At 36.1% G+C, this 18,846-nt stretch overlaps 1 protein-coding gene across 1 annotated transcript in view; it reads right to left on the bottom strand.

The window, feature by feature from the left end:
• The window catches only part of DNAL1 (dynein axonemal light chain 1), a 30,069-nt gene extending 13,300 nt beyond the window's left edge, over positions 1–16,769 (bottom strand). The window contains exons 1-5 of the mRNA XM_019733637.3: positions 16,189–16,769; positions 11,315–11,353; positions 9,346–9,455; positions 6,564–6,619; positions 172–227 (exon numbers count right to left, since the gene is read on the bottom strand). Coding sequence (XP_019589196.1) covers positions 172–227; positions 6,564–6,619; positions 9,346–9,455; positions 11,315–11,353; positions 16,189–16,191 — 264 coding nt within the window. The 5' untranslated portion in view covers positions 16,192–16,769. The remainder of the gene's footprint in view (positions 1–171; positions 228–6,563; positions 6,620–9,345; positions 9,456–11,314; positions 11,354–16,188) is intronic.
• Between the last annotated feature and the right edge of the window lie 2,077 nt (positions 16,770–18,846).

Genomic DNA, 18,846 nt, shown 5'->3' with positions numbered 1-18,846 from the left:
AGGCAAGAAAGATGTCAATCAAAATGTTAACAGTATTTAAATTGTCAGGAGCTTACAGGTTCTTTTTATAGTAGCTTTTCTATTTTGTAAAACTTCTGCAATGGACAAGTATTATTTGTATACTAAGAAAAAAAGTGAATGCTTTTTTAAAAGTAATAAATAGCAACATACCAGTCCATTTAAGTTCTTTATGTTGTTTCTTCCTAAAGACAATATCCTCAAGTTTTCTGTTGTGGAAAAAAAGCAATTTTTAAATGAGAATCACATTACACAATTATAAATCTAGTAAAATAAAGCTTTAATCAATGTTATATAATAAATATCCTTATATAATAAGATTGTATTAATGAAAAGTGGTAATCAAGTAATAAATAACATTGACTTATCTAGCATCTAAGGTAAACACTACAATTCTAATTTCACATCATGCCAATATTAAATTTAAAAATGGTTACCTATTTGGAATTCATGGTCTTAATTTGCTGGCTAGTAAAAATATTACAGGGATAAAATAAGAGTAAAGAAGATTTGAACTTTACATTTGAGAGCATATATATTTCCAATCTCTTGTAGTATGAGCACTCACACTAGAAAACAGAAACATATTTATGTATAGTTCACCACATGCCACAAAAAGTAGAAGTGAACTCAAATGAATTAGTATTTAAAAATTTTTTGTTTTCAATCTTTTAAATAATGAGATTGTGATTTGGTTTAACAGATGCCTATTTATATTTTTTACAAGAATGTTTCTATTTGTATATCTATAGACTATTTCTGGAAGAGAGAAAAGAAAGTAGAAACAGTGGTTGCTTTGGGGGAGGAACTGAGAATGTATGGTCAGAGGAAGACTTATTTTTCATTATAATCTCTTTTTAATTATTTGCATAAAACCATGTGCATGTATTATTTTTCAAAATTAAAAAAAGATTTCTAGAAAAACACAGGAAATCTCATTTCTGTTCTAAAAAACTACTGTGATTACTTATACTTGTTATACAGTTTTCACAACTTAATTAAAATGGAATACAGTTAAAAATTCAGTTTCTCAGTCACACTAGCCACATTTCAAGAGTTTAATAGCTGTGTGCGGCTAGTGGCAACTGTTTTGGGACAATGCAGAGTTCTTTTGGATAGCACTGTTCTATAATATCCATAATTCAATGGTTGAGAACACATATCCAATTAACTGAGTTCCAATCTCAACTCCATAGGGAAGCAACCAAACCTCCTTGAATCTGTTTCATCATATGTAAAATGAGGAAATACAATATCTATTTTATAAGCATGTAAGGATTAACTGAGATAATTGTCTAAAACATTAGCATAATGCCTAATCCATAGTAAGTACACAATAAATGTGTGTGTGTGTGTGTGTGTGTGTGTGTGTATGTATCAAGAATACAGTTATATAAATTTTGGTTTTAATTTAATTTAATCAATTATTTTAAACTCTTATGAGAAACATTTAACTTTCAGAACAAGGAATTTTCCGTCTGATCTAATTCATGCAAAATGGTTTAACTATTGAAACAAGAATTGGGTCCCCCTAAAATTTGTATGTTGTAGTTCTAATCCCCAGGACCTTAGAATGTGATTCTATTTGAAGATAGGGTCTTGAAAGAGATAATTAAGGTAAAATGAGATCATTTTTGGTAAAATCCAATATGACTGGTACCCTTATAAGAGGAGATTAGAAACAGAAACACAAAAACAGAGGAAAGACCATGTGAAGACAAAAGGAAAAGATGGCCATTCACAAGTCAAGGAGAGAGGCCTCAGAAGCAATCAATCCTACTGACATCTTGATCTCAGACTTCTAGCCTCCACAACTGTGAGAAAATACATTTCTGTAGCTGTGAGAAAATACATTTCTGTAGTTTAAGCCACTCAGTTTGTGGGATTTCTTATGGCAGGCCTAGCAAACCAAAAATCCATATAACTCTAAATGTGTGAAAATTAAATATTTAAGAAAATCATATATATAATCAATTATTCGCTGAAGTTTCTTAACATGGAAGATTTACCGTTTTATATTTTTTCTATTTCATGCAGGATAAAAAGCTTATTCAGAAAGTTGTCATTAAAGATTTTAAAAATTCAAAAAAAAATTTATTCATTCAACACATAATTACTAACAGTGAATAATACAGATAAAAATTCCTGCTGTCATGGAGCTAACATTCAGTAGAATGTAAACAAAGTAAATATGTATATTAGATCATGACACGTGTGAAAGAGAACAAAAAGCAGATAAAAAGAATGAAATATCAGGAGGTTTGGTAGCAGTTGACGTTTTATTTCTTGCCTGCCCCCACCCCCCAGCTGTTGACATTTTAGATGGATGGTGACTTCTAAGTAAAGATTCAAAGGAAGTGAGGCAGCTAGCCATGAGGATTTCTGGGGAAGAACATTTACAAGCAGAGGGAACTTCAAGTGTAAAGGCTTTGAGGCAGGACCACATCAGAAATATTCACAAAACACAAGAAGCTAGCTGAGAGAATAAAGAGGAGTAAGAGGAAATGAAATTAGAAAGATAATAGGCCTTATAAGGGATGTATGAGGGGTCAAGAAATTACTAAGGAGTTTAGCTTAGCAACTGGGAAGAATGGAGTTGTTGCTGAGATAGACACATAACAAGTTGGTTTAGCTGGGACTGGGGAAGGCGACCAGGCCTCAGTTTTGAGCATGCTAAGAATGAGATGTTTACTAGATATCCAATGGAAGTACCAGGCAACTGAATGTGGGAATCTGGAGTTCAGAGGAGATGCCTAGGCTAGAGATAAAAATTTGGAATCCATCTGCATATGGATGGAAAAGCCATTATCTGGAAGAGATAATCTAGGGAGTAGGTGAAGATAGAAAAGAGGAGAGATCCAAAAACTGAGTCCTGGTGTACTCCAACATTTAAAAGTTGGGGACATGAGCCTGGGAAGAAGTAGCCAGAAAGGCAGGAGGAAATCAGGAGGGTACAGTGTTCTAGAAGCCACATATTAAAATTGCTTCAAAGAGGAAAGAAATCATCCACGTCAAAATATGCTGATAGGTCAACTAAGATGAGGACTGAAAAATTACCTCAGAAATTGGAGATAAAAAATATATGCAGCTATTTCAAAGATAATATCTAACAATACATAAAGCTCCTTTTTCAAAAAGTGCACATGAAAATGGTACTGAAAGGCTAAAAAGATCTTACTTATTGCCATATAAGGAAATAAGTTATAATATCAAAGTTAATAGATTAAGTGTTCTAACATAACACAATTATGTATTTTCCATATTTTAAATTCTGTGTAAGTAGAGTACCACTAGAAGGGAAATGCTTTTTCTTCATACAAGGTCATGATGAAAATAAAAAACGTGTCTTAAAGTTGTATGTTTATTTATTTATAAACTAGAGGAACAAAGTATAATTTTTTTTACCAAAAATACGAGGCAACAAAATATATTGTCTAATCTTTAATATGAGATTATTAACACGTTGCGTACGGATCATGAGAATCTTCGTTTTTTTCTGAGCCATGCGTTAAGGACGGATAACAAGAATTCTCGTTTTTACTGTTGACTCTTTTTACTTTGCATATTTTATTGAATTATTTGTGTTTCATTAATATCTAATGTATCTAACATCATAGGTGAGTAAATCCTAAAAAATTCCATAGAAAAATAATAAATGACATAGAAGCATTTACGCTTTAAAGAGAAGAGTGCGTTTTAAAGTAGTTTCTTTTAAAAACCTGCCGGAACAGAGGGGTATGAGGGATTTAAACCCCGCCGTACGCAACATGTTAATATTCACATTGTACAGCTTTTTAGTCACAGTTTGAAACAGTGATATCATGCAGTTTTCCAGTCACAGTTTTGGTATAATAAATATAAACTGCCATTAAGATTATTCTGCCTTATAAACCCCGTTAAATAGGAATACCTATTTATTTCAGATCCTCTCACCATAGCATAAAAGTGTTCATGAACGCAAAGGGATGGGAGGCAAGCTAGAGTCGTATAGTCAATCCTTCATATGGATCACGTGGCTTCTTTTTGCCTCCTAGTCACAGATATACTGTATTCCCTGGTCATATACTGCAGAGGTACTATTTGTTACAAGCAGAACTAAAATGAGATGAGTCAAGTATAGTAAACACATGGTACAAATGCCTATATCCTCTCATTCTATGTATACGTCAGACATCAATAATTAATTGATCAAGGTACTCTTTCCACTGGATGTTGGGAACTCTTCTTAATACAATTATCCTGAGACTCATCACCCATTGACCAAAATTAGAATGTGAGTTAAAACCCATTGGCACTCCTACACAGAAGGTTATCCATTTTCACTATTGTCAGTGCATGTTTTTATGAAAAGAAAAGCATGTTATCTGTATTGATAAATATTGTTATCAATTTAGTCTCACATAAGCAAGTTATTTCAATCACGGACAAAGCAAAGAATAAAATGAAACATTTCAAATTGATGAATGAGTCATTGAGAAATTGGAATAGATTGAGTCACCTTACAGCTCTAACAGTAAACACTTCGTCTCTAGTACAACATAAATTCTCAATGCCAACTCTGAGTAAGGTATGGGGGAACATGGAGATTTGGAATCGAAGATAAAATGATTAATAAGACGTGATGCTTACCCCCAAGGAGCTCATTATGTAGAGACAGAACATATCCTCGCTAACTATGAAAATGACTAATATTCTTTGAGCATTAATATGTACCAGGCACTATTCTAAATCCTTTATATATACTAACTCTAATATTCACAATAACTATATGAAGTAATTATTATTATAATCCAAGATAGACTGTTATAAATGTTCCCAAAGAAGGAGTAATTATGATGATGGAGATTAGAGATGTCTTTAGAGGAAGAAATGACATTTAAATTTAGCATTCTTAATCTTAATTTTGCTTCTTGTAGGATTTTTCTGTTAGAGGAAGGGGCTGTTCTCAATGAAAAGCACTGCATTAACAAGTGCACAGTCATAAAAAAAAATGATGTGTTTGGGTATAAATAGAGTGGTACAAGCTTTTGGAAGACTTTCAGTGTAACATTGAGGCATTTGGTCTTTACTAGGCAAAGAAGAGCCATAAAGGTCTCTGATCTGGACAAATGATAATAATATTTTTAGGAGGAAAACTCTGATATCAGTGCTGAAAGTCAACTGAAGAGCAGAAAGATGAGAGACAAGGAGATCAATTAGGAGGCGATTACAAAAGTCTTAAGGCAGGGCTTTTCAAACTGTGTGAAATCAACTTAGCGAGTTATGACAAGCATTGAAAAAAAGAAAGTTAAATTAAAAAATTTATACTGGAACCTACGCTATAAGCGTAAATATTGCTTACCCAATTTTATTCCAATGCATATGGTTATGTATATATTTATATGTGTATTCATATGAATATATGTACGGAGTCATAAATTCAAATGTATTTCTTACTGTGGAAAGTGGTCAAAAACATTTGATAAACACCATCTGAGAGAGAGAGATGATTAGGGTCTAAATAAAGCTATAGCTCCTGGAAAATGGAAAAGTAACAAGTTATTTAAGAGCTTTTTCAAAGAGTAGAGTTAACAGGACTTAGTGATGAACTTGGATGTATGGCTTGAAGGAAGTAAAGGGGGAGTATGGTAAGCTAAATGATGGCTCACCAAAAAATACCTACATCCTAATCCCTAGACCCTGTGAGTGTTACCTTATATGGGGAAAAAGTATTTTGCAGATGTAAGGGTTAGGGTTAGGTTTAGTTAGGGAACTTAAGATAGGGCGAGTAGCCTCAATTATCCAGGTGTTCCCTAAATGCAATCACAGGTATCCTCAAAAGACAAAGACTTGACACAGACAAAAGAGGAGAAGGCAGTATGACCATAGAGGCAGAGATGGGGTGATGTAATCAAAGGCAAAGAATGTGGCCGCCATCAGAAGCTAGAAGAGACAAGGAACAGATTCTCCCTCCCCTAAAACCTCAGAGGGAGGGTGGCTCTGTCAAAACCTTGATTTTGGCCCAGTGAAACTGATTGCAGACTTCTGACCTGGAGAGCTATGAGGGAATAAATTTCTGTTGTTTTAAAGCCACCAAGTTTCAGCCACCGTAAGAAACCGACACAAGGAGTCAGAGGCCTTAACAACGGGGTAGGTGGCGATGTCAGAAACAAAGATGAGGAGCACAGGAAAAACAAGGATGGTGAGGAATTTAATTTTAAATATATCAGCTATGAAACAGACAGATCTGGTCAAAAATATATAACAAGAAATCTGATTTTTTAATTTAAGATACCTCAATTCTAACTCTATAAAAGCTTTTAAATGTTCAGGTCTCATGTATCTGTTTTTTTGGATAATCAAACTTAAGATACATGGTTTATATATATTCTCTCTGTCATCTGACAATAACTGTGGTTAAGACAGGTGCCTCACCCCAAAAAAACTTTAATTAAAACAAACAAATAAACAAACAAACAGGTGCCAGCTTCTGGGATAGTGTCTCCGGAATGTTATTTCCAATAACTAGAAAATTGAAGAACCATCTGTTATAGTGGATCACTTACTTAAGCCATTCAGGTTGGCAATTTTTTCAATGCAGTTTGTAGACAGTGAAAGCTTCCTTAAAAAGAACAAAGAACAACTTGAATTAATATGACAAAACTTTAAATGGTATATCAGAAATTATTTCTCAAGTGCCTACAGGAGACGATATTTAAGTCATACTTCATTTTGACGCTGGCTCCTGTTTTCCCCCCTCAGACATGGCATGTACTCCTTCATTTTGAAATCTTCATACTTTTTTTCTGATTACAAAAGTTAATATACACCCACTGCAGAAAATTCAATAGAACCTTTTTGAGGGCAATTTGGTGTTATCTCTATAATATTTTAGTGCATGTTTACTTTAACCCAGTAATTCATTTCTAGGAATATATCTTATTGAAATACTAATAGAAATGTCAAAAGATACATGAACTAGATTATTCATTGTATTATTGTAAGAGAAAAAAAAATGGGGAAAAAATCTATAAACATCCATCAACTGAGGAATAGATAATGAAATACTATGGTGCCACTAAAACAAATGAGATTGAGCTATAGATGCCAACTTGGGAAGCGTCCATGATATGTTATTAAGTTTAAAAACCATCTAGCAGAACAATACATTTTATATGATCCTCTTTTGTAAAAAGCAGGAATATATATATATACACACACACACACACACACACATATGGAGATACTTATTTTCTCATGTGTTAAATCATTCAGAAATGTATAAGAAGTCATATGTAATCCTCACTACCCCACACATTCCCCCAGAGATACTTTTTGTTTTTTTTTAAATTGGGTAATGTTGGGTAACTGTGTTTCTCCAGGGCCCATCAGCTCCAAGTCATTGCCCTTCAATCTAGTTGTGGAGGGCGCAGCTCACTGGCCCATGTGAGAATTGAACCAGCAACCCTGCTGTTCAGAGCTTGTGCTCTAAACAACTAAGCCATCTGGCCCCCACCCTGAGATGCTTTTAATAGTTTGTATATATCTACCTAGATTTTTCTGTACATACTTTAATTATATAAAAACAAATTTTTAAAGGGAATACAATTACACATTCTTAGTCTTCCTTTCTTGACAAAATGTTTAATACTTAGCAAATTTTATGCAAAAAATATAATAAAAGCTAATTTTATTGAATTCTTAGTGTGTTCCAGTATTCTAAGTACTTTAAATGTATTAACTATTTTAACCATCATAACAATCCTGTGAAATAAGTATTAGTATTACCCATATTTTACAAATGAGGAAACTGAGGCACAAAGATTTTAAAGAATTGCCTAATATTACATAGCCTGAAAGTGGCAGAGCCAAATTTAAAACCTCCAAAATTTGACTCAAGAACACATGATCATATCCTTTCTGATTTGTCTTGAAGAGGAATTATTCATTTTTTTATTTGAAACAGAAACATCAATTACTGTTTAGTGTAAATTATTGATCAAATCCGCATATTTTCTAGTCATCCTTTACTCCCGAGAACTACTAGTGAAAAATGTAGCTTCTTAAATCTGAGAATATGGTCGGGGAATAATTCTTTCATTGTTGTTTGGACACTTGCCCAAAGAGATTGTCAGGTAAAATATGAACAGGTTCTCTTTCTAAGCAGTTTCCAAGGTACTTCGGTACAGGGTACAAAAACTTCTCAAACGTTTGTCTTTGAATTGGCTTTATGATAAAAATACATATGACCACTTTGAAATAATGCTCTTGGAAATCATGTTTTTGAAGCCAAAAAAAAAAAAAAAAATCAAAAAAATCTAAGGTGGATTTATATGTAACGTATTGTGCTATCATCAGAAAGGACAAACTGCATACAATAACTAAATATGTTTGTTTTTCACTTTAATTCCAAAGACAGATATTAGTCTAATACACAGGTTCACAAATATATGTCTAAGAACCACCCAAGTTGCTTAGCATAAATACAGATTCCTAGATTTCATCAATAGATATTCTGTTTCATGAACGTGGAGTGGGGTTTATCTTCTGTATAAGGAGATTCTCATGTAGGTAGTCAGGGGAACAGAGAGAGAAGAAATCAGAAAGAACCTCAAGTGATTCTATAACATTCTATAGCCCTGACAAGAGATATTACTGCCTGAGAGCATGGTTACCAGGTGTCATGGGATAACTGCCACAGAACCCTGATAAAAAGCATGTACAGTATTTAGAAAATAATTTAAAATAATTAATACAGATCTGATACTTAAAATCATAGGAAAATAGGATTACAAAATAATAAGTGTAACTTGGTCCCAATTACAAAAAAATTAGAAGGCTCAACATCAAAATGCTAACAATGGGTCTCAAAAGGTGGTGTAATTCTGGTTGATATAAATTCCTTTTCTGTGCTTTTTATATTTTCTAGATGTTTTACAATGTATTTTTATAATTTGAAAAGTTTTTTTTAAAACAGTACCTCTTAGGCCTCTAGTAAATATAGTACTGACTCTAATGGATAATTTTATAAGAGAAAGTACTAAATTTGATGATGGAGTAATAGTCTTATTGTAATATTTAGCTTCTCCCAAGAGACAAGGAAATTTCTATTTTTCTGGCAGATCATAAAAATCGTACTGCAAAAAAATATTGTATTGTTCAGGATTACTCTATTAAAAATCCTATAAACCAATAATCTTTTCTTGCCAAACATAAAGGAAGAATTAATTAAGTAAAAAAAAAACAGAAAGAAAGATCACAAAAAAACACTTTTTCAGTTTGTCTTTAGAAAAGGAAGTGAACCCTAACAGCAGTACTAGAAGAATGAACAAAGACAAGAGAACTTACTCGCAATTAGCAAGCATGGACAAGGATGCATCCATCTTCTCTATAGGGGGAATCTGGGCGTAAAGCTTTATCTCTTTGGCTTCCGATGGCTTCTGACTGGTTTTCTCTTCCTGTGATAAAAATTAATTTGTAAGAAAATGATCCCTGATTGTAATGTGGAACTAAGAAGGCCAGAATTTCTCAAAGCTTTTCAACGTTTATTTCAAAACAATTGTTAGAATTTAATAATTCCGTGTACTCTTTACGGTTCACTTATTGACACTTACTTACTGACCCTGATAACCAGGCTTCTGTTCATGCATGGCTGACTCAGATAATTCATTGTTAGGTCCCAACCAAAGGGAAAAAAGGAACAAATAAAATAACTTTAATTTGTGTAATATTTAAAATCCGTTAAGTGTCTAACAATTAATAAACAAAAAATACAACAACAAAAACATTTTCCTGGGAAGAATTCCTTGTCCCTAAACAATCGTTCCTTAAATATCAGATTCAGACGGTACAATCAACTGTTTTGTCATCACGTCTTTCTTTTTCTATACACAGATCAGTCTGAGCTAGAACCCCAAAACACGAAGAATTTTGGAAGATACTGTCTTTGCAACACAGCTGAGGTCAAAACTATCTGCTCTATAATAATTTACAACTGAAGTCTACCTTAGAATTTAATTTTGGTACTAAACACACATTTCAAAATTTAATTACCAGTAGAGCAGCTCCCGCAGTTCATGCTCTGGCCCATCTCGGCCCAGAGTGGACAGAGAGAGGACATCAGCCCCCTTGGCTTCGGCTAGAGGGGAGAGGAGCTGCACGTTCTCCTGGGTCTGACCACCTGCAGGAGGCTCTGAACCTCTTTCAAGAGCATCTGGAACAACAGATGGCTGCGTACCATCTCTGGATTCTATTCCTCAACAAGCAAGACCTGCTCACTGAGAAAGCCTTGCTGGAAAATCAAAAGTTAAGGACTCCTTTCCAGAATCTGCTTGCTACACTTTTCCTGAGGATGCTACTCCCGAACCTGAACCCGGAGAGGACCCACGTGTGACCCGGCCCAAGTACTTTATCCATGATGAGTTTCCAAGAATCAGCACTGCCAGCGGAGATGGACACTACTCCTAGCCCCACTTCACCTGCACTGTGCACTGAGGACACTTGCCATGTATTCAACGCCTGCTGTGATACATCCAGCAGAGGCACCTTTCTCGGTACAAGCTGCCCCAAAAAGGGAACCCCCAAGTTTAATTAAAGCCTAAAGCACAATTAAAAGGGAAACCCACCATAGGGCATCACCCCATAGGGCATCAGTTAATCACCCACCATAGGGCATGATTAACAAAGCAACTTTTCCTTTCCCCCTTGAGTGATTTTGTGACCTCCCCTTTTCCCTTCAGCTTGCTTAAATATTCCAAATTTAGAAAGCTTAAGGCGGCCTACAGAAAAAAAATGGCCACAAAACTTCACTATCTCTTTAATAAAATAACAGCAGCAAACAGAAATAAATGAAATAAATATTGTGCAGCATTTAAGAAGTCAAAATTAAACGTGAGCAAAAGAATCTGATTACCGGTATATGCTGCCTAGTAATATTTTCTAAGTACCTTAATATTCAGAGTTAGTTCTAGCTCTCCAACAAAACAGGGAGCTCCTAAAGCTCAAGGACCATTTCCTTTGCTTTCTCTATAACCTGGTGCAATAAGACACAAAAGAGGCTTCTTTTAAAAAATCAAATCATAACACATCAATAACAGAAAATATGCAATCAATTGAAAAAAAGAAAACTAATACACATCCACTCAGTACTTATTTTTGTGCCATATTACCTGTGTAGGTTCATGTATCCACCACCACAGTCAAGATAGCTAAAGAGCTCCAATACCACAAAGATCCCTTGTAGTGAATGATCACTTTTAAACAACTATCCAAAAATTCTCCTTGTATGATTAAAAGAAGTAAAAACTCATATGCTTACCCATCTGGCTAGGGCTTCTTTGATTGTTGTTGCTTTTGCCTTAAAAAGAGAAGGAAAAACAAGGCTGTCTTTATTGGTGTAATTTGTTGATTCAATTCTCATGCAATAATTATTAGCCTTGGTATCTACCATTAAAAAAAGATTAACTTCTTTCTTTGGGACTTTCTATGCAAAGAGAGTGTTTTAATTTTTTGAAATCCAAATGATTTATTTAAATACCTCTCCAAGAAATTAAGGAAATCATGATGCAATGCCCATATATGTCACTCCCGCTTGGATTACAAAAAATATATAGCTTTCAACACTTGCTATTAAAATATATCTTATTTCATTGATTCTAAGATCTACATCTTCTTTTAAATTTTAACATCTTTGAAATTTGGATTCATCTTACAACCGGGAATAATTTATATTTTATTTCATATACACCTATTCCTTTTTTTGTTTGCAAAGGATGACATATGATAAAAGTCTATATACCTAAACATATTTTTAAAAACTCTGTCAATAAGTACAAAATAAAAATTCTAAGTGATAAGTAATTTATCATAGTTTAATTCCAACTTCTTATTTTTCTTTCTTAGAACATAAAATAATGTTGTACCTTCTAATCAATAGTATCTTAGATTCAATTTATTGATATTTAAAAATTTAAAGGTGAGCAAAGGAAGACATCCTTTGAATTATTGCTAGAGTTCATAAAAAAGAGAGAACAAACAAAAACGAACAAACAAAAAGTTTTAGAAGTACATAGTATTATATTTAGAAAGTAAAGACATTAATAAATAACCCTTGGGTTAAAAGAAAATTATACATTAAAGTAAAATAATGAAAGACAAAAATAATCAAAATTTGAGAAATACTTATAACACTTAAAAGGAAACATAACTTCAAATACATTTATTTGAAAAGAAGAGAGAACAAGAGATAGAAAACAAATTAAGCTAAGCAGTCCAGGTATTTGAAAAAGTGCATGATTGCAAACCCTAAGAAGGCAGAAGGAAATACAAAAGAAGAAGTCAATGAGAAACAGAATAAGGGAGGAAAGAGATTAATAAAACTAAAAGTTGGTTCTCAAATTTCTGGAAATCCTGAATGAGCAAAAAAGACAGATACACAAATTAAAAATATACACTGAATAAGGGGAAATAACACACATACCACAGAGATTAAAGAAATAAAATATTATAAGCAAATAATAAGTTTGAAAACCTAGACAAAGTATGCATTTCTAGTAAAAAACAGAGAAGTGCTAGAACTGTCACAAGAATCAGAAAATTTCAATAGACCAATTTAAAACATTAAAATGATAATCAAAGAGATTTACCCTCATCTTCCTCTCCTAAAGCTCCAAGCCTAGATAATTTTACAAGTGAGTTCTACCACACTTTCGAGGAATAGATACTCTCTGTTATACAAGTTGTTTCAGAAACCAGAAAAAGAGGGACAGCTGCCAACTTATTTTATGAGGCTAGAATAACTTGATGCCATAGCCAGATAAGGAGTCCTCTTTACTTCTCAACACAGATTTGAAAAGCCTAGATACAATACTAGATCTCCAAACCAGTGGTGTATAATGACCATGATCAAGAATGGTTTATCCCAGGAAAATAAGGATTGTTTAACAACAGAAAAAATCTATAAATGTAAATAATGTATTAATAGATTAAATGGGGGAAATCACATTGATTTCAATAAGTGCAGAAATATCACTTGATAAAGTTCTATATTTGGTATTAAAAGCTCTCAACTAAGAGTTTAAGGGAAATTCCTTACTTGATAAAAGCTACATACCAAAAAGCTATAACAAAAACTATACTTAATGTAGAAATTCATTCATTTCAGCAAATATTCACTGAGTATCCATTATATACCAAACATTCTTCTACATGCTAAGGATATATCAATGAACAAAACAATGATCCCTGACTCTACGGAACTTTCATCTAACGGGCAGGAGACAAATGGTAAGTAATATAATTTTAAAATAAATAAATTATATAGTATATTAGAAGATGACAATTACTAAAGAAAAAGGAAATGATGAGCTGGTAAAGGGTATCAGGATATGTGTATATATGTGTGGAGGATGTTTATCTTAAGTAAGGTGGTCAAGGTGGGCCAAATTGAGAAGGTAACATTAAAAGTGTTGTAAGATCCCAAACATATCAAGAATGTCTGCTATCACTGCTACTATTTAACATGGTACAAGATATCTTCATCAATGTTATAATAAAGAGAAACACAAGTTGGGATGATTAAAGGGAGGAAACAAAACTATTTGCGGATGATCATCTATGTAGAAAACACAACAGAGTAAACTGACAACTATTAGAACAAATGCAGTTCAGCAAGTGAAGAACACTGTTGATGAAGTAAACAGAAAAATTGGGAGAGGATATTTTCAATGTAAAACCAACAAAGGACTAATATCTAGATATATAAGGAACTCCTACAATTAAAAAAAAATTGGAAAAGTTGGCAAAAAATACAAACAGAAAATGAAATCCAGATGACTAACAAGAATATCATGAAGTATTCAAACTCATTAAAAATCAGAGAAATGCAATGGAGTTTCCATGGTATAAAGGGGAGCACTCTGGACTCTGAAAATCAGATAAATGCAGAGTAAAACAATGGAATACATCATCAGATTGGCAAGAGTTAGAAAGTTGATGATAATGTAGAGAAATGGGAACTCTCATGCATTACTGAAGGAAGTAAAAACTAGTAGAGCCATTCTGTTAAATGACAGTGCCTAGGTAAATTAAGTGCATAGACCCCCATGACTCCACAATCCCACTCCTGGTTTTATTTTCCAGAGAAATCCTTGCATGGGTCCATAAAAAGACACATATAAAAACACTTTCAAGTTGGAAGCAATCTAGCTGTCTATAAATTGGTTTATAAGGTCACTAGTTCCCATATAGATAGCAGTAATCAAAAACTGAAAGGCCTAAAAAACAGTGGACATCATTAATAGGTAAAGCTGGCCATAGAAAGAACCTCTACTTGGCTCTAGAAAACTGTTGGCAGGTGAGACTTGGGACAAAAATTACCCTAGTATCAGATTTCTTCAAATATGAACACTCCATTAATTGAAAGTAATATCCTTATTTTATGTACCATCAAGAAAGATGTTGCTTGACCACTGCACTGCATACCTGAAGCTGAAACTGAATAATATTGTATGTCAAATATAATTCAGTATATATAGTCATGGGCTATGAAGCATAGCATAGGGAATAGAGTCAATGGAATTGTAATAGATATATACGATGTCAGAGGGCCAATAGGTTGAGGAAAGGAGGTTATCACTATAAGAGAGGTGAAATGTCTAACTAGTGCATTGTTTTGTACACCTGAAACTAGTTTAAAAAATGTATTTGAAAAAAAGAAAAGATGCTGCCAATTATATGACACCTTCATTTTTCAGTAATACAAAATTGTGGAAAAAATGTATCTGGTGGTGAAATATAGTACTTCTGATTTTTCAGAGAAGCCAGAAATCTGGGTTTTGATGTGAAATATGATCATTTTTAAGATACTAGAAGCTAATTTTTTTAAACTAAGAAACTATGTGGGCCTGTATTTCTGGAAGGCCCCAGAACTAATGGTTTGTAGCCTCAGCTAGCTTCATCTAATTACTGGTTCTGATTCTTTATTTGAAGATTTTCAATAATTGTCATGGTTAATGCTTTCAGAATTATTTAGAGCTGATTATTTCTTCACCTAAATATAAACCTAGAGAACTTTTTACTTTCCTTGACAGTGATTTTGGCAACATGACTGTAGAATAATGTAAGGAAAGCAGGAGGAAAAGTACTTTTGATTGAGGGTGGGCATGACTTCATCATTTCAATTTCTTGGACTCAATTTCTGCTCACTAAATCGCATTGGATCACAAAAAGAAGACAACTAATTATACTTATTCTTCTTAAACATCTCCATCCAGCAGGTCAATCACATACTTTGCTAAATAGTTTTGGCTGGGTCTGTAACTAACCAACAACATCCCTTTTCAAACTACTAGTTGGAACTGTCAAGTATGTAAGCAAAACAGTGGGTATTTTAAGTAGGAATTGAGGAGCATCACTAGGTAAAATCATTACTTCATAAAGGGCTTTGATTGGATAGACCGCTGATAGATTTCAAACCAAAGGCAGTATTTCTCAAAGTGTGGTGGGGTGCCCTCCAATTTTAGAATAACTTGAGGTGCCGTGTCGAAATGCACATTCTTGAACCCCCCATCATATTAAAAATTCATAATCTGCATTCCAACAAGCTCATAGTACTTAACGCCCACTAAAATACCTATGGTATACTGAAATTTTAGAAACGTTATCCTAATGCATTCTATCAGAGTGGGTTTTACAGTGCTACCTAATAACTGCACTCACATTCATTCAGAGGGCAACCTGGGCACATCACAAGTTTCCAATACTGCTGTAATCGAGGTTACTTACACACATTCCCCTCGTAATCAGCTCTCCCCACCTCCATCTCGCCAGGGGGGGAATTACTTCTATGTAAAGTGATATCCTTATTCACACTCTTCCCTTCCATCACCTTTCCCACTCTAATCTGCTGTTTTTCGAGAATTTCTAGCTATTTGCTCTCCCTTTTCTTTGCCAGAGTCCCTCCACATTAACCCAACCTCTAATCCGCGCCAAGTCCCCCTCACCCCAGACCACCCGGTGCCAGGGCTTCTCTTTCGCCCCAGGCCCCTGACTCCACGGAGCCACCATCAGCTACTCGTTCCCTTCCGCTGTTCGAGGACACCCTCCGCCCTCCCAACTCTCAACACGCCACAGTCACCCTTTCCACTTCCAATCTCTTCTCAGCTCTGGCTACGAGGCCTGAAAGGTACTCACCATTCCGGCGGTTGCTACTGTCACTGCTCTGGTTGCTAGGGCCCGCCGAGGTCACTGCGCGTGCGCACTTCTTGGAGTTCTCCGCGGATCCCTATCCCGGCAGCGGTCCTTTTTCTCCGCCCTTAGGGTGGCGCGAGCGGGGCATTGTGGGACGGCTCAGCGGCCGCCGGGGTCCTCCTGCCCAGCTGCCACTCGCTATCCAGTGGCTGCAGCGCGGCTGCCGGCACAGGGCTCGAGGGTTTAACCGCGCAGAGTGGTTAGGAGATGTGCTTTTCCCTGCCCAAAGCAACTTCACCTAATTTGGAGTGACGTCCCACCTAAAGTTTATTAATAAAATTGTAAAAGCTCCCTATTACAGTTGCCCTTCTCGTAAAAGAATTTGTGAAATTCCCTTTCCCTGCAGATTGCCCTTCCTGTTCTTCTCTTGACTGCCTGCTATAAGTCACCTGACCGTCTGAGGATACCCCGATCTCAACTGGGTGACATTTCTTCAGTTACTTTACCCCAGCCCCTCTAGGGAGCCAGAGGCAGCTGAAAAAAAATGTAGTTTTTACATAATCGAGGTGTCTTTTTACCCCCAACTATCAAATTAACCAAAAATTGTAAAAAAAACATTCAGAGTTGCTAGGGATATGGAGAAATGGGACACATATACACGACTGTTGATAATTGATAAGCTTTTATGGAAGGCTGTTAAGCAATATGTACTAAAATCTTTAAAAACTGCACCTTTTTGACCCTTCAAGGACTTCATAAATCTATTCCCTGAAGCCACTGCAAGGCCCTCTGCAGAAAAGGCCTCACGCACCTGGGGGCAGCAGGAAGAGTGGCTCCCCACCCGTGAAGTCGCGGCCCAGAGCCGGGTCCCTGACCAGGTCCAGCCCCACACGGCCGTCCACTTGGTAATCGGCCATCCAGTGGAAGACATTCCTTGATAGCTTCTAACAGCCATGCCCGCAGAGTCACCCGCTCCCTGGGGCCTAAAGCCTTCCACTTTATATCCGGGAGCTCAGTCTTGGGCGTTAACGTCGAGGTCTCGGCCTTTTGGGAGAAATGGGACGATATGGACATAGACCTCATGAGCTGGAGGAGGAGTCCCGGGGTTCGGAGCGTGGCCCGAGCCGCCCCACCGCCTGGCGCCAGGGTCTTCGCGGCTTTGACCCCGGCCAAAAAGACGTGGGCCTGGAGCCTGCCAGGTGAAGGGCCAGGTCTCGGGGACAGGGACCAGCAGGGCAGGCCAGGCCTGGGAGAAGTGGGGTGGGACGGGACAAAGGTGGGCGATAGAGGGGCTGGATTGACAGGGGCCGGACCCCTGCGGGCCAGAGGACCTGGGCTGGTCCCTGGGGCGCCACTCAGCAAAGGGCTGCAAGAAGGGGAGACAGGAGAACCCTGGGTCGGTCGTGCTTTTGGAGATCCTGTAGTGGGACCGCCTGAGAGAGGTAGGAGCTCATCCTGAACCTACCCCTCGAGGTAAATAGAATTGAGAAGTTAATGATTTCCGACAGAAAGTGCCGCCCGATCGCCGTATCTAAAATCCCTCACTGGCCACCAGGGGACTGTTCCCTAAACCTGGTTAAAGTTGGCTCCTGCCAAATTCCTTTCCTTCCTTGAAATTATTTTTGCCCGAGATTAAGAAAGACTGTCAAGGTTAAAGTTTAAATGTATCAGATGAGGCAGTACTACTGATGTACATAAACATCGTGGAAATAATCTCTACTGTCCTGTGGCCTGGCATAAATATTAAATAATGTATATTTTTATACGCAGAAAACTTAATTATATGACATTTATGGTGTTTTTTTTAAAAAAAGGCGTTGAACTCACAAAATAAAACCATATTTTCCCATTCATACAAATATTTGTACGTACACGCATCAAAATAGTTCTGGAAGGGTACACTTTAAGTTGGTAACAGTAATTACCCCTGGGAGAAGGCTAGTATTGGGTAATGAATTAAAAGGACTTATTTTATCTGTATTACTTGAATCTTTTACAATGGAGAATGTATTGATATATGTAATTCAAAAATTGTTTTCTACTATCGAACTCTATCTTAATTAAAATGCACGTGTAAATGAGGTTAATTAACCCAGGTGAATTCCATTAAACTATGTCAAGGAAGAAGGGTGCATATATAAATCTTGAATTTTTTTGGAAACAATTTCATTTTCAAGTATCTTATCCCACTTACCCACCACCATAAATAACATCATAATTGTCAGGTATACTGATTTATGTATCGAACATATTTGCCACTTAAAGCATATGGTCAATAGACCGAGAATTTCTGGTTTAGAATCATACAACAACCCTGTCTTTGAAAAGTACTTGTGGGACGGCCGGGTGGCTCAGGCTGTTGGAGCTCCATGCTCCTAACTCCAAAGGCTTCTGGTTCGATTCCCACATGGGTCAGTGGGCTCTCAATCACAAGGTTGCCAGTTCAATTCCTCGAGTCCCGCAAGGGATGGTGGGCTGTGCCCCCTGCAACTAGAAAACAGCAACTGGACCTGGAGCTGAGCTGTGCCCTCCACAACTAAGACTGAAAGGATAACAACTTGAAGCTGAATGGCACCCTCCACAACTAAGATTGAAAGGACAACAACTCGACTTGGAAAGATGTCCTGGAAGTACACACTGTTCCCCAATTAACACATTGCG

This window comes from Rhinolophus sinicus, chromosome 3, assembly GCF_057876585.1.
Source record: "Rhinolophus sinicus isolate RSI-liver-muscle chromosome 3, RSI-T2T, whole genome shotgun sequence".
NCBI lineage: Eukaryota > Metazoa > Chordata > Mammalia > Chiroptera > Rhinolophidae > Rhinolophus > Rhinolophus sinicus.
The sequence above is the reverse complement of the archived record's forward strand: the minus strand, read 5'-3'. Positions and strand labels throughout refer to the sequence as shown.